The sequence below is a fragment of the Mesoplodon mirus genome (assembly GCF_964341445.2).
Source record: "Mesoplodon mirus genome assembly, chromosome: 19".
NCBI lineage: Eukaryota > Metazoa > Chordata > Mammalia > Artiodactyla > Ziphiidae > Mesoplodon > Mesoplodon mirus.
This window is the reverse complement of record NC_138995.1, coordinates 51,974,999-51,990,620: the sequence shown is the minus strand read 5'-3', so window position 1 is coordinate 51,990,620 and position 15,622 is coordinate 51,974,999. Positions and strand designations below refer to the sequence as shown.

At 55.1% G+C, this 15,622-nt stretch overlaps 1 protein-coding gene across 3 annotated transcripts; it reads left to right on the top strand.

Annotated features, from left to right (window-relative positions):
• Positions 1-277: 277 nt before the first annotated feature.
• MAP4K1 (mitogen-activated protein kinase kinase kinase kinase 1) lies at positions 278-15,578 on the top strand. 3 transcript variants are annotated; one of them, XM_082608027.1, is made up of 31 exons: positions 278-390; positions 560-617; positions 731-821; positions 1,555-1,619; positions 3,105-3,160; positions 3,251-3,298; positions 3,455-3,497; positions 3,587-3,659; positions 4,111-4,242; positions 4,670-4,732; positions 4,843-4,924; positions 5,546-5,662; positions 5,881-5,959; positions 6,434-6,492; positions 6,572-6,615; positions 6,693-6,737; positions 7,451-7,493; positions 7,931-8,093; positions 8,186-8,268; positions 8,660-8,744; positions 9,774-9,850; positions 9,941-10,001; positions 10,772-10,880; positions 10,967-11,025; positions 11,214-11,314; positions 11,843-12,017; positions 12,299-12,364; positions 12,566-12,655; positions 12,740-12,810; positions 13,471-13,526; positions 15,410-15,578. In XM_082608027.1, exons 1-31 carry the CDS (start codon positions 292-294, stop codon positions 15,477-15,479), a joined length of 2,463 nt encoding a protein of 820 aa, XP_082464153.1. In that variant the 5' UTR covers positions 278-291; the 3' UTR covers positions 15,480-15,578. The 3 variants fall into 3 exon arrangements, with proteins under 3 accessions (XP_082464153.1, XP_082464152.1, XP_082464151.1); XM_082608026.1 differs by having other exon boundaries at positions 11,211-11,314; positions 12,302-12,364; XM_082608025.1 differs by having other exon boundaries at positions 11,211-11,314.
• The last annotated feature ends 44 nt before the right edge of the window (positions 15,579-15,622 follow it).

Below are 15,622 nucleotides of genomic sequence, written 5' to 3'. Positions count from 1 at the left end.
TGCATCTGGTTTACATGCAGCCCAGGGCCCTGGAAGTGGAGGGGGTGTCCCCTGGGTCCCAAGGCAAGCTGCCCCTCACAGGCTCTTAGGGCCCAGGGGACAGGGGGTGGAGCCGGCTGCACAGCTCTGTGCTGGGGCAGGAAGCGAGAGTTGGGGCGGTGGGGGGGGGGAGGCCACAGCCGGTGGAGGCAAGGCGAGTGCAGGGCGTGTGGGGAGGGAGGGAGGGGACAGCACTCCGAGCCCTGAGGCCCTGCTGGCCCCTGGGCGCAGGCCCAGCTCCGGGCCCTAGGAATGGACCTCGTGGACCCTGACATCTTTAATAGGGATCCCCGGGACCACTATGACCTGCTACAGCGGCTGGGTGGCGGCACCTATGGGGAAGTCTTCAAGGTGAGGAACCCCCTCCTTCTCCGTCACCCTCAAACCGGTGACCTTTGGGGTGAGGCCCAAGAAGGGAAGGGGATGTGAGAGGGTCCCAGTCCTTGGCTTTGGTTCAGGGATGCTGAGGAGGAGCTCAGGCGAATGGAGCCCGCCTGACTGCCAACTTCCCCTTTACAAGGCTCGAGACAAGGTGACGGGGGACCTGGTGGCACTGAAGATGGTGAAGATGGAGCCTGGTGAGGAGAGGACCTCAGGAGCTTCTTCCCCACACGCCCACCTCCTGGGACACTGGGATCTCCCCCATACTCCCTCCCTGTAGCAGCCTTTTCTCTTCTGCCCCTCCTTGCAGACGATGATGTTTCCACACTTCAGAAGGAAATCCTCATGTTGAAAACTTGTCGGCACGCCAACATCGTTGCCTACCATGGGAGTTATCTCTGGTGATGAGCCTCAGACCTGCCCTGACACCCAGCCCAGCCCCTACCCGCGAGCTCCCATTCCTGACCAGGGTACCCCCTAACCTGACCTCTGATCCTGGACCCCCATTTTTAACTGGGGCACTCCTAACTTGATCCCCAGCCCAAAGTCCCACTTTTTTGACCAGAGCACCCCCAAATCTAATCTCCAATAAATAACTCCCATTTCTGAGTAGGGGTCCACCAAACTGATCCCTTCACAGTAACCAAACCTGAAACCAAGTCCCCTAAAACTAATCTTTCATCATTTTGCCCTTCGGGTCCCCTAGTTTTACTTTCATTTCCTTTAATACGAACCCCTAAATTTCCTGACCCCCAAATTAATATTCCAGATGCCCCAATAATGTTCTCTGTCCCCCAGACCTGGTATCCTAGCTCCTGTGTCCCCTCCGAACTTCCACAACCTGTGAGGTCTCTACCCTGTCTCCTAGGTTAACATGGGCCGACAGAGGATGCCATGGGTCAGGAGCCCAAAGACCTGGGTTCCATTCCAGTTGACCCTGAACATATATTTCCTCTCTGAGCCTCAACTTCCCCATCTATAAAATGGGATGATCTCACTGTAGTGAGCAATAGAGAGATGACAGCTCTTACATTAAAGTTCTTGTTGAACTAGAATAAGATGAACAGTGAGCCAGGAGGTATCCTACAATAATTTATTACTGCTGTTATTAGTATTGCTCTTGAACTGTTATAGGCTGCAGAAGCTCTGGATCTGCATGGAATTCTGTGGGGCTGGTTCTCTCCAGGACATCTACCAAGGTGAGAGGAAGGGCAAGGGGATCCAGGTAGCCCCAGCCCCCCCAGTTCGCCTGTCCTGTCTCTCTGCCTTTGTGTCTCCTGGGACTGTCTTTACGGTCCATATTTCACACAGTAAGCCAGCCCCTCCTCTGGGCCTGGCCCAGATGATGGGGATACTGTGGTGACCGAGTGGGCCCTGAGCCCTGCCCTCCAGGACCTGAGAGTCCAGCCCCAGTCTTTCTGCATGCAGCGATCCCCTCTACTTCCCCTGCCCCATCTTCCCCGTGTCTGCATTTTCTCACCAAGGTGTATTCATGCGTTTGAGTATTTCTGCATTTCTGGCTCATCATCAGTGCCCACATGTTCATTTAATAGTGAATGCATTTCTGATTCTCTTAGCCTGCTTTTCACTCTCTCGGAGCATTGGAGGGTGTGGGCGGGGTGGGCCTCTGATCACTTCGAGATCTCTGCTGTGCACCTCTATCTTCGACCATCTCCCGGTCTCCCTCCAGCCTCAGACCTCAAATGCCAGGAAGGAAGGACTTCATTAAGAAGTCCTCAGAGGGAGAAACTGAGGCCCACAGAGAGGAAGTGACTCACCCCGCCAGCCCGTCAGACCTGGTCTCTGACCCCTCTGTCTACTGTCTCTCTCTAGTGTATCCTCTTCACCCCTTTGTGTCTCTCTTTCTCACTGTGTCTGTTTTCCCACTTTTTGTTCTCTGACCATGTCTTTCTTTCTATGCCTCAATTTGGGTCTGTGCCTGATTCTCCTTCTCTCTCTGTCTCTCTCCCTGTCTCTCTCTGCCTTTCCTCATTTTACAAAGTGACATCACCCCCTGCTCAGAGCCCTCCCATACCTTCCAGTTCCCTCCAAAGCCAAGCCCAAATTTCTCATCACAGCCCACAAGTCTGACCCCCACTGGCACACCCCAAGCAGACACACCTCATCTCTGCTCCATCCACTTTACTGCTTTCCAGACCCACCAGGCACTCTCCTGCCTCCGGGCCTTTGCACTTGCTGCTCCCATCTTCACCCCCGTCACCTTCTCAGGGTTGATCACCCTGTGTAAAATGTCATACCCCTTCCCACACATATTTCCTGTTGTCTTTTCTTGCTTTATTTTTCTTCTTACTATTTATTAGCATCTCACGTCCTGTATATCTTACCTGTTTATCTTGTCTACTGTCCATCTCCCCCACCGGAATGTTCTCTCCATGAGGGCAGGGATCTCTGCCTCTTTTGTCCACAGCTGTATCCCCGGTGCCTGCCACGGTGGCTGGCACACAGTAGACACGCGATAAATATCTGTTGAATGAATATCTCTCCCTCCGGCCTCTGGTTCCCTGCATCGCTGCCCCTCTCTCTGTTGCTGACCACACCTTTGCCTCCTCCCCCTACTTGTCCCATCCTGTTTCCCCCTCCCTATGTGGCACCCTCTCAGCTGGTGCGGGTGGCGGCCAGGGGCCTGGCCCATACCCAACACCACACCGGGGTGACCTTTGCAGTGACAGGCCCCCTGTCAGAGCTCCAGATCAGCTATGTCTGCCGGGAAGTGCTCCAGGTGAGGAGATGCTCTGTGGGCTTGGGTAGGGGCAGGGCCCTGCTCCAGCCCCCGGACACTTACAGCCCCCGTGTCCACCCTCCTCCCCAGGGACTGGCCTATCTGCACTCACAGAAGAAGATACACCGGGACATCAAGGTGGTCTAGGGGCAGAAAGGTGGCCTTGGTGGGTGGGGAGCCCAGGATATGGGAATGGTGCTTGGAGGGCTCAGGGGGGTGTGGGACCAGGGAGTGGCGGCAGCATTGGACTTGGGGGGTATCTCTGACAGCCTCTAATCGCCCCCTCTTCCCCAGGGAGCCAACATCCTCATCAACGATGCTGGGGAGGTCAGACTGGGTGAGTGTGGCTGGTGGGGGTCTGGAGGCGGACTGGCTGGGGGCCCAAGGGGACAGGAGAGGTCACTATGTCTCTCCCTCTGCCTCTAGCTGACTTTGGTATCTCGGCCCAGATTGGGGCAACGCTGGCTCGACGCCTCTCTTTCATCGGGACACCCTACTGGTGAGGGGTGCCTGGCTGGCAGCTAATAGGGGTGGTACAGGGGGCAGCGGCTTTTCCCAGCCTGGATCTCTGGGAATCTCCGTCCTGGCTTTTTGCCCTGCCTCTACCTTGCTCTGTTGAATGTTCTGTCTTCTCTTGGGCTCCCTTTCGAGTTTTCCATTTACCTAGGGCTCTCTGTGCCCCCTCCACCTGGTCCTCTCAGTGTTTGTGTTGATTTTTATCCTGATCTCTCTGTCTTTCCATATCTGTCCGCGTTTGCCTCCCTCTCTCTGTCTCTGTCTCTCTGCCTTTACCTCGCTCCATCTTTATGTCTGTCTCTCTCCATCTTTATGTTTCTCTCTGCATCTGTCTCTGTATGCCCCGTTCTCCTTCTCTCCCTCCTACCCCCCCAAAAAAGTCCCCCCTCCCCCTCCTGTGTCAGCCCTGGCTCTCTGAGGGTCTCTGCCCCCAGGATGGCTCCAGAAGTGGCGGCCGTGGCCCTGAAGGGGGGATACAATGAGCTGTGTGACATCTGGTCCCTGGGTGTCACAGCCATCGAATTAGCCGAGCTACAACCACCACTCTTTGACGTGCACCCTCTCAGGTAGGCAGATGTGGGCAGGTGCCCCTAGTCCCAGAGACCCCACTCAACTCTGACCCTGGACACCAGCCCCCAACCTGCTTCCCCACCACGAGACCCCCTACAGGAGACACCCCCTTGCTCTGAGCTCCATCCGAGACCCTCAGGCTCCCCTGAGCCCAGAAAGCCTTTTCTCCAGCCCTCCACACCAGGAGCCCCCAACACAGGGAGCAGCATCTTGAGGCTCCCTCCGAGACTGCAGGAGCTCTGTAATGCGATAAGCAGTATCCCCTAGAAGGGGCATCCCGTGCCTTGTAAATCCTAACCCTCGTTCTCATTCTATCCCCCACTTGGCTCTCTGCTGACCTTAGTGCTATTGGGGTTCCCTTGAGCCACGAGGTCTGACCTCCACTGGAAAGTCTGAACCCCATATTCTGTCCTACTCTTACAGAGTTCTCTTCCTCATGACCAAGAGTGGCTACCAGCCCCCAAGGCTAAAGGAAAAAGGCAAATGGTAGGAGAGGTTGATGGGAAGGAGGGAGAGGGAGGGTGGAGCCAGGGGTGATGGTCTGATGGGAGGGTCTCTGGTGCCCTCACCGCAGAACTTGCCTTCTTCCTCCCAAGGTCGGCTGCCTTCCACAACTTTGTCAAAGTCACCCTCACTAAGAGCCCCAAGAAACGACCCGGCGCCACCAAGATGCTCAGTGTAAACCTCCCCTCCCAGGGAAGCCTTCCCAGACTCACCCCTGGAATCCCCCAGGGCATCCCACAGCTGCCTAGAACGTTGATAATTTCATTCCACAGAACCCCCATGGCCCTCTCAAAGTCCCTAGTCCCTCCAAATTCCCCAGGGACCCCCAAGACTCTGCAAATTGTATCCCAGACCTTTTTCCAAGATACGCTGAGTTCTTAAAACTCACAAATTCCCAAGGGCTTCAGGACCCATTCCTGGCTGTGCTTTGGAATTCCAGGGGAACTCCAGTCCCCTCTAAGACACCTTTGGAATTCTCCAACTACCCTATTTTTTTTGGCCGCGATGCGTGGCATGCGGGATCTTATTTCCTTGACTAGAGCGATCGAGCCCGCGCCCCCTGTAGTGGAAGCGGGGACTCTTAACCACTGGACCGCCAGGGAAGTCCCCTACCCTAAATTCTTCTAATCCCGTCAGACTCCTCAGAATCCCCCAGGTCCCCAGAATTCCCTGCCTTCTTCCTCTGTTGGCAACTTCCCCACCAGATTCCCGTAGATGGGTTCTCCAGCCCCTCGTCCCAGCCCTCTCTCTCCAGCCCAGCCCTCTGTGTGCTGACACCCTCCTCCCCTCCCCCAGCATCAACTGGTGTCCCAGCCTGGGCTAAACAGAGGCCTGATCGTAGATCTTCTTGACAAACTGAGGAACCCAGGGAAGGGGGCCCCTGTTGGCGAGATTGAAGATGAGGAACCTGAGGTGAGGGACCCGCCCCCCCACTTGGCTCACGCTGTTCCCCTGCCTGGAGCACCCCCTTGCTGCCTCTCTTAGAAGGAACAAAGCCAGTGAGGATGGGGAGCTTGGCACAGGGCTGGACGCACAGAGGTTATGGGAGGGCCAAGGGCTCCAAGCTGGGCCCACAGGGTGGTGAGGGCTGCTAGAGGGCCTGGGCCTGATGCCGCCGCCGCTCTGCGCAGCTCCCCCCTGCCATCCCTCGGCGGATCAGATCCACCCATCGCTCCAGCTCTCTGGGGATCCCAGACGCGGATTGCTGTCGTGAGTAGAGAATCCTTACGTCTGGGGACACCTGACCCTATAAGCCAAGAGACGCCCCCTCATCAGATTGCCAGAGACCCCAGAGAACCCCATCACCATCTGACCCCACAGGAGACCCCAGAGAAAACCTCTTCACCACCTGATCTACAAAATGACTCTAGAGATCCCTACCTCTCTGTCCTGCAAACAGACCCCCTGAGACTTACCACAACCACCAGGACTCCCAGAGACCTCAGAAATCTTTGTCTGATCCTTGGTACCCAGGTGGAACCTCAAAACAAACACTCTGTAACCATTCTGAGCCCCCAGCTCCCTGATCTCAAACCCTGACCCCCAAATGAGACCCCTGTAAACCAAGATCCCTCCCCTGTAGCGACAGCTCCAGTCCTAAGACCCTGATCCCAGACCCCACCCCCAATTCTACTCTTTCTGTTCCCAAATCCACGTCCCCAGCTCACTGTGTGTTACCCCCAGGGCGGCACATGGAGTTCAGGAAGCTCAGAGGCATGGAGTCCAGACCCACAGCCAACACGGTGAGATGCCTCCCCTGCCGCCCAGCCGCCCTCTCTTCCCCTCCCCCTGGGCCACTGCTGACCCTTTACTATCCCGCAGGCTCGCTTACAGCCCCCTGGAGACTTCAAGAGCAGCAGTCCTAGGTTAGGGGCCCTCAGGGTGGGAGGCAGGCTGGGCTACATGTGGGGACCACCCGAGGCTCATAACTGTCCCTCCTCAGGAGGCACCTGTCGGAGTCTGATGATGACTACGACGACGTGGACATGTAAGACAGCTCCACAGGCCCCCACCCAGCTCCCACCTTCCTACAACCCGCCTTCCTTTCACCCCGACCCCAGCCTCAGCCCCTGCTTTCCCTCTACCACTCAGCGCTGACCCCTGACCCCTGACTGGACCCTCAATGCCCCCACCTTCCTTCACCCCGGACCCCTGACCCTCAACCCCACCCCAACTCAACCCTGGGCCCCCTGCTACATCTCAGTCCCCAGCTCCCACCCCCAGACCCAACTCCAGTCCTAACCCTCAACCGCTGGCCCTCATCTTTCTTCATCTCACCCAGCCTCAGGCTGAACCTTTCCCCCATGTCAGGTCCTCAGCCCCAGCAGTCGGCCCAGGCCCCCATCTCCCCCAGCCCCAGGCCTGTGTCAGCCTCAGGGCCCACCCATCCATCCCACACGTCTCGTCTGTCATGGGCTCACGGGCAGCACGCCCGGCACCCAGTGAGAACCTGACCCCCAGGAGCTCATATGATGTGTGTTCCTAGGCGGGCGTGAAGATGCAGAGACTTGATGCATTGTCAGCACTCGATATCCAGGAGTTGCTGTTACTGTTATCATCATGGTTATCAGTCCTTTAGCCCTCAGCCCCAGCCCAGACCGCGTCGCCCTCTGAGCCTCCTGAGCTCAGACCTCTGGCCCCAACCCTCCCCAGTGCTTGTTCCCCACACCCGCACCTGCTTACCCCATCTTTGTGTTCCAGCCCCACCCCTGCAGAAGACACACCTCCTCCGCTGCCCCCCAAGGTAAGGCCCTGGGTCAGAGCTGGGGGCCCGGGAGCCAGGAGGCCAGAGTCCATAGATGCTAGGATACTGAGCCCTCTAGGGCTGGAGTCTGGGATGCCAGGTCCTTTGAAGTCTGGGAAGACTGGGATGATGAGCATATTGGCATCTGGAAGTGGTAACCCTGACCCTAGGAGTGGGACTCAGAATATTTAGCCCGATGGACACTGGTCAGTAGCTGGTCCTTGGAAACGCCTGCTGCACCCAGCACTCACCCTTTAGTTGCTGGCATGTGTTGATGTTGGGCGTGGGTTAGAGGGGGAGGCTGAAGTGGTGGTCGGACATCGTGGGGAAGGTCAGAGCCATGACTTACTGTCAGTGCTGGTGGAGGCAGACTGAAGGGCGCCCTCTCTCTCAGATCATCTAATGTATCCCCCCACCCTCCTTCTCTCTCTCCAAAGCCCAAGTTCCGTTCTCCATCGGACGAGGGTCCTGGGGGAACTGGGAATGAGGGACAGCTGAGCCCGGGGGTGCTGGTCCGATGTGCCAGTGGGCCTCCCCCACGCACCCCTCATCCTGGGCCTCCCCCAGCCACGCGAAGCCCCCACCTAACTGCCCACTCAGGTGACAGGGCAGGCTGGGGTGGGAGGTGGGCAGAGGTGGGGTGGGGCAGGCGTAGGGGGGTTTGGGGGCTGATTTTCCCCACCCCATCTCAGAACCCTCACTCTGGAACCCAGCCCCCTGGGAGCCTGACCAGCCCCCACTGTTGCCCCCCAAGAAGGAAAAGATGAAGAGAAAGGTGAGGCCAGCTGTGCTGAGGACTCATACCTCTGGATGGAGCTGGGGATGCATGCTGGGACTGGGGGGGTCGGGCTGGGAAGACTAATAATATAACAGGTGACATACGTTGAGCAGTTCCTCTGTGCCAGACACTGATCTCGTGTCTTTACAAGGTGTATACTTTCACAGAAAGAGGTAGATGTCGTAGAGATAGGTGTTATCCCCCATTTCAAACTGGGGAAACTGAGGCCCAGAGGGGGAAGTAGCTTTCCAAGGTATAAACCTTTGAGGAAGCTGAGGCGGGATTTGAACCTTGGCACTCTTGCTTCCAAATCTTAACCACCGCGCCTTCCTGTCCCCTCCTCCCTTTTGCTGGATCTGCTGCTGCCCCGCCCCCATGGCCCACCCAGGGATGTGCCCTTCTTGTAAAGTTATTCAATGGCTGCCCCCTCCGGATCCACAGCACGGCAGCCTGGACGCACCCCTCCACCAAGGGTGAGCATTCAGGAGGGTCATGGAGAATGTGGTGGGGACGGGGAGGGCCCTTAATGGAAGGCACAAAGGCAGGGACAGGGGAGGGGAGGGAGTGGCAGAGCTGAGGCAGGGGCAAAGCCAGGAGTTACAGGTGGAGTTGAGGGATCAAAGGTGGGTAGAGTGAAGATGGGTCTGAGAGTGAAGACTAGGAAAATTAGAGTTTGGAGGCTGGGAGTGTCAGCTATGGGACTTCCCCGGTGGTCCAGTGGTTAAGACTTCACGCTTCCGCTGCAGGGGGCACGGGTTCGATCCCTGGTCGGGGAACTAAGGTCCCACATGCTGTGCGGTGTGGCCAAAATAAATAAGTAAATAAATAAAATTTTAAAAAGGAGTGTCAGATATAGCAGAAAGGTCAGAGTTTGGGGTACAAGATCCAGGACAGTTGGACCCCATTAACCTCGGTTGTAGGTTAATGGTAGAGAAACTGGGATCAGGATTTTGGGGCCAGGAGTTTTAGGGATTAGAAGGTAGCAGAAAGGGAGAGAGTTTGGGATCAAAGATGTGGAGACAAGGTCAGTGAGGGATAAATGTTAAGGAAACAGTATTAGAGTTTTCGGGGTTGCACTGGCCAGAAAAAGCCATATGGAGGGCTGTCTGAATTTGAGGATCAGTGTTGAGATAGGATTAGCGTTCAGGGACCAGAACTGGGTGAAAGAGGGAAAGAATTTAGAGGGCTATTCGGGGAGTCACATCTAATGTTGGGGGCAGAATTGAGGGGACAGAGGTCCGGATTTGCGAGTCAGGGACGGAAGAACCACCAGAACCGGTGGTGGTCAGAGGCTGGCGAGAGTGAGATCAGTTCAGGGGAACTGGTCAGGGTTTGAGTTCAGATTTGGGGAAACAGAGGTCGGAAGTGTCAGTTTGGAGGGAGAGCAGAGAATTGAGGGTCAGGGCTGGTGAACAGAGTACCAGTGTTTGGGGCCATAGGGGGGTCTGGGAAGTCCCCCACGATGAAGCAGGTCCCAGCATCCTCATGTCTGTGCTCCCCAGACCAGCACCTGCTCCTGGGGGCCGAGGAAGGCATTTTCATCCTGAACCGAAATGATCAGGAGGCCACACTGGAGATGGTGAGGGGCAGCACCTAGGATGGGCCAAGGGTGGGGGCTGGAGTTGGGGTTGCTGGTGTCTTACAGGAGCCATCTCCTCTTCCTCTGCAGCTTTTTTCTAGCCGGACTACCTGGGTGTACTCTATCAACAATGTCCTCATGTCTCTCTCAGGTCTGGCTATGGCTGGGTGGGAGGGTGGGGAGTCAGAACTTAAGGAGTCAAGGGGTTGGGAGATAGCTGGGCACGGCTGAAAAAAAAATTAGGCTCCCCATTCACAGAGCCTACAGTTCAAATTCCAGCCACTTTTCCACTGTGGGACTTGGGGCAAGAGACTTCTCCCTGAGCCTCAGTTTCCCCATCTGTAAAATGGGGCTCACAGTAGTGCCCACCTCTCAAGTCAGTTTTGAGGTAATTTCCACAAGAAGTCAGTCTTTACATTTCTTTGATGTGCAGATGACAGTTAGTACTTGTTCCATGCTTTACTAAAATAGAGCGAGCAAGTTGTAGATTAAAATTATGTGTCATTGTTTTATAAACACCTTGTATAAAAGAATTTCTAATTTATGAGGAGACCCCAAGCCAAAAGTTTGTGATGACAGACTTGCAGAATTTGTAGATATGTTTCTTCTTAAATTTTGTAATGTGTGTAACTTCATCTGACTGGTTAAGTGGCCATCATTTGTCATGTGGCTACAAGCACCCTGAGGGTAGGGAACGTAATTATTTTACTCACCATTAATGGTTCACCAGAGCCAAGCACAGTGCCTGGCCTACAGTGGGCATTTAAAATATGTTGTGTGAAAAATGAGTAAATAAAGGTGCTTGAGACTTGAGGGCTTGGGCATTTTAAAGGGATGGGGCCAAGTGATGGGATAGGGAAAAGGTGGGAGTGTGCAGTGTCCTATAACTGCCTGCTTCCCCTACATACACACACACTGCAGGAAAGACCCCCCACCTGTATTCTCATAGCATCTTGGGCCTACTGGAACGGAAAGAGGCCAGAGCAGGAAGTCCCATCGCTCACATTAGCCCCCACCGGCTACTGGCAAGGTACCAGCCCGCAGTGGCACCTCTGACCCCTCTAATGCCTCATTTCTGCCGTCCCTCCCCCCATTCACGCCTCCCTTCTTCTGCAGGAAGAACATGGTCTCCACTAAGATCCAGGACACCAAAGGCTGCCGGGCGTGCTGTGTGGGTGAGAGAAAACCCCATGGGTGTGCAGAGAGGGGGCGGGGCCAGGGGCGGGACTTGGACTCCCTCTCGACCCGAGAGGGTTGCAGAGTTAAGGCAGGGTGAACAGAGCCCGGGGAAAGATGTGTGGCCTTTGGGGGGCGGAGCAGGGGAGAGAGGCTTTACCCTAACCTATCCTTACCTCCACAGCAGAGGGCGCGAGTTCCGGGGGCCCGTTCCTGTGTGGGGCATTGGAGACATCCGTGGTCCTGCTTCAGTGGTACCAGCCCATGAACAAGTTCCTGCTGGTCCGGGTAGGGAGCCTGCAGACGCTGGGGACTTTGTCAGATTGGGTGGCCAGGGCCATCCACTCTACGCTTCTGTTGAGAGCTCCACGAACCCGGCCTTCCACCCGAGGCCCCGCCCCAATCTCCCCAAGGCCCCTCCCACCTGGAGGCTCCTCACTGATCTTTCAGCTCCGCTCCTCACCCCTGGCCTAATTATTCTTCAGGCCCTATGCCCCTCCCCCCACCTCTAAGGAGACCCCATTCAGGTTCTTTGGGTCTCTAAGGAAACTTTGCTGCCTTTGGGGCCGCAGCCCCCGGGGGCCCTGCCTCTCTGTCGCCAAGGCGGCACGCCCCCAAACGGAAGCCGTGCCCACTCTGAGGGCACATCCGTCAATTTCTAAGCCCTCTGAGGCCTCACGCCCTGAAGTTTCTTGGCAAGCGAATACTTAGGAAATACTTCGAAAGCCCCACGCCCACTGTCCTCCAAGACCCCGCCCCCTATCAGGCCCCGCCCCAAACCTCATCTGAGCCCGCCCCTCCCTGCGCGTTCCGCAGCAGGTGCTGTTCCCGCTACCTACGCCTCTGCCGGTGTTTGCACTGCTGACCGGGCCAGGCTCTGAGCTGCCCGCCGTGTGCATCGGCGTGAGCCCCGGGCGGCCGGCGAAGTCGGTGCTCTTCCACACCGTGCGCTTCGGCGCGCTCTCCTGCTGGCTGGGCGAGATGAGCACAGGTGCAGGCTCTGGGAGGGGTGGGGCTTATCAGTTTGGGAGGGTTGGGTCTGGGTGGCTGGGCGGTGCTTAGCCTGCGGCGTAATTGAGAAAGGGGTTGAAACGAGAGGGGCCGGTAGAACGTTGGGTATATATAATTGGTGAGATTGATGATAGGGGACTGGGGAACTCTATGATGGGCGAGGTTTAGCCCGTTTGCTTGGGAATGGAGAGGGTGCCTAGCTCGCTTGCTTGGGAAAGGCGGAGTGAGGTGGAATTGGTCCTTGAACCCCCGCCTCTCAAGCAGAGCACAAGGGACCAGTACAGGTGACTCAGGTCGAGGAAGACAAAGTGATGGTGTTGATGGACGGTAAGAACCTTCCTCTCTCCCTTTCCCCCACTATTCCTAGATCTCCGAACCCCAGAACCTGTGCCTCTCTCAGAAACGCTGAGCCCCTCCAGTCCTTGTCCGTCCTGCTTTGCTTCTCACGCTGAATTTATTGTCTGGTCCCTCCGTAACCTTCTAAGTCCCGCTTACTGCCCTTAAAGACCCCGCTCTACCTCCTTCTAGGGTCTCTGAAGCTGGTGACCCCAGAGGGGGCCCCAGTCAGGGGGCTTCGAACTCCAGAGATCCCCATGACTGAAGCAGTGGAGGCCGTGGGTATGTGCTGGGATGATAGGGTCTGGGGTCCAGGTTGGAGGCTTAAGTGAAAGCCAAGGGTAACAGGCACTGCTTTCCTCCCAGCTATGGTCGGGGGACGGCTCCAGGCCTTCTGGAAGCATGGAGTGCAGGTGTGGGCTCTAGGCTCGGACCAGGTAAGCTCCTCCATCCCAGCACCCACAACCCAGCCCCTCCCATGTCAGTCATCTCATTCATCAGATGGACTGGGAGAACCGAGTCAGGGTGTGAAGTCCTGGAGGAGAAGCTTCCTCTAGGCTCAGTTCAGACAGGTCCCTTTCTCTACCCCAGTGTCTCTTAGGTCCAGACCTCATCCAGGGTCACTGTGTGACCTTGTGTAAGGGACTTTGCTTCTCTCTGAGCCTCAGGCTCCCAACTATAAAATGGGGTCACTGTAGAGATATGTGGGTTAAGAGCATGGCCCAGACTGCCTGGGTTGGAATCCAGCTGAATGACCTTAGGCAAATGACTTAATCTTCCTGTGCCTCACTTTTCTCATCCGGAAAATGGAGTGGAAATGGAGTGAAAAATGGTGCTTAGCTCACAGAACACCATGTGTCAGGCTCTGCCCTTACAGTTTTGTATTTTACTTAATCTTCGTGATTGCCTATCAGGTAGGTACTATGATTACAAAGGTTAGTACTCTGAGGTGTAGAGAGGTTAAGTAACTCACCTGAGGTCACACAGCTGATGAGCAGTGTTAGCAAGAATGATTATTTCTGGACCTGAGGAGTTCAGAGACCTCGTCCCCTGCTCTCTTTAAAGGAGAGGCACTGACACAGCACCTTTTCCCCCAGCTGCTGCAGGAGCTGAGAGACCCCACCCTCACCTTCCGTCTGCTTGGCTCCCCCAGGTATGAACTCGGGAAGGGGGGGCTTCTGATGTGGAGAGGGCATCCGGAGGTATCCCCAGCCACCTGTATCTGTGACCTGGACATCCTCTCACCTGGTCTCCCTGCTTCCATCTCTGCCCCCTATAGTCCATTCCCCACACAGCAGCCAACGTGGAATTTTCATTTTTTAATTTTTATCCTAACTTTTTATTTTGACATAATTTTAGACTCTCAGAGAAGTTGCAAAAATAAATTTAAAAATTGTGTATCCCCTTCACCCAGATTCCCCATATATTATTTTTTAACCACATTTGCTTTATTCTTCCCTTTCATATATGTATAATTTTTTTCTATTTGCATGTGAATTGCAGACATGATGCCAATTTACCCCTAAATACTTCAGTGTATGTTTCCTAAATGAAGGCCAGGACATACTCTTACAAACCACAATACAGCTGTCAAAATCAAGAAAATAACACTGAAACATCACTACCTTCTAATTCACATGCTCGTTCAAGTCTCACCAGTTGTTCCAATGATGCTCTTGCTCTTTATAACCAAAAAATAATACTTTTTTTCTCGTCCAGGATATAATCCAGAATGATGGGCTGCATTTTGGAGTAATGTTTCTTTAGTCTTGAGCCTAGGACAATTCTTCAGACTTTCCTGGCTTTTCATGACCTTGACACTTTTGAAGAGTACAGGAAATTTGTTTTACAGAATGTCCCTCAATTGGGTTTGAGGTTTCCAGGTTAAGCGTTTGGGGCAGAAATACCACAGAAATGATGGTGTGTCCTTTCACTGCATCAAAGCAGGAAGCACATGTTTTGTCCCATTACTGGTGATGTTATCTTTTTTTTCTTTATTTATTTTTGGCTGTGTTGGGTCTTCGTTGCTGCGCGCGGGCTTTCTCTAGTTGCGGCGAGCGGGGGCTACTCTTTGTTGCAGTGCGTGGGCTTCTCATTGCAGTGGCTTCTCTTGTTGCGGAGCACGGGCTCTAGGCGCGCAGGCTTCAGTAGTTGTGGTGCATGGACTCAGTAGTGTGGCTCACGGCCTCTAGAGCGCAGGCTTAGTTGTGGTGCATGGGCTTAGTTGCTCCATGGCATGTGGGATCTTCCCGAACCAGGGCTTGAACCTGTGTCCTCTGCATTGGCAGGAGTATTCTTAACCACTGTGCCACGAGGGAAGCCCAGAGAGGTCTTTTAAAAACCAGATCTGAGGGCTTCCGTGGTGGCGCAGTGGTTGAGAGTTCGCCTGCCGATGCGGGGGATGTGGGTTCGTGCCCCGGTCCGGGAGGATCCCACATGCCGCGGAGTGGCTAGGCCCGTGAGCCGTGGCCGCTGAGCCTGCGTGTCCGGAGCCTGTGCTCCGCAACGGGAGAGGCCACAACAGTGAGAGGCCCGCGTACCACAAAAAAAACAAAAAACAAAAAAACCGATTGTGTCACTCTCCACCTGTTTTAAGTCCTTCCCGTGACCTCAAGATAAATACCCAATCCTGGTCACAGCCCACAAACCATGACTTCTGCAGTCAAACCCCAGGCTCTGTTCCACCTCAAGGCCTTTGCATAGGCTTTTCTCTCTGCCCAGAACACTCTTCCCTGCCTTTTCACCAAGTTCCCTCCTGAGCCTCTTTCAGGCTCCACCGTCCATTCTTTGGGGGCATCTTGGCTGACTCCTTGGGCTAGGTTTCCCTGTTATGTGCCTCATGCTTCTTTGCACTCATCTGATTCACTGATTCATGTTGGTCTCCTGCTCTAGATTGAGCTCCCCGAGGGCAGGGGCCATGTGTGCTCATTCACTGCTATAGCCCAGCATTGTGCTGGCAAAGACTCTATAAACTCCTCTGCAGATGAAGGAATGAACAAATGAATGAATGAACTAACTTCTCTCTTCCTTCCCCAGGCCTGTGGTGGTGGAGACACGCCCAGCAGATGATCCTACTGCCCCCAGTAACCTCTACATCCAGGAATGAGTCCCTGACGGGGTGTTAGGAACCAGTCCCCAGACCTCCCTCCCCAGCGGACACTCATTACTGATCTCGACATGCCCCTGTCTCCGAATAAACATGATTTCAGTCTCTGCTGCCGTCTTGGTTTTCTTGGGTTGGCGGGGGAG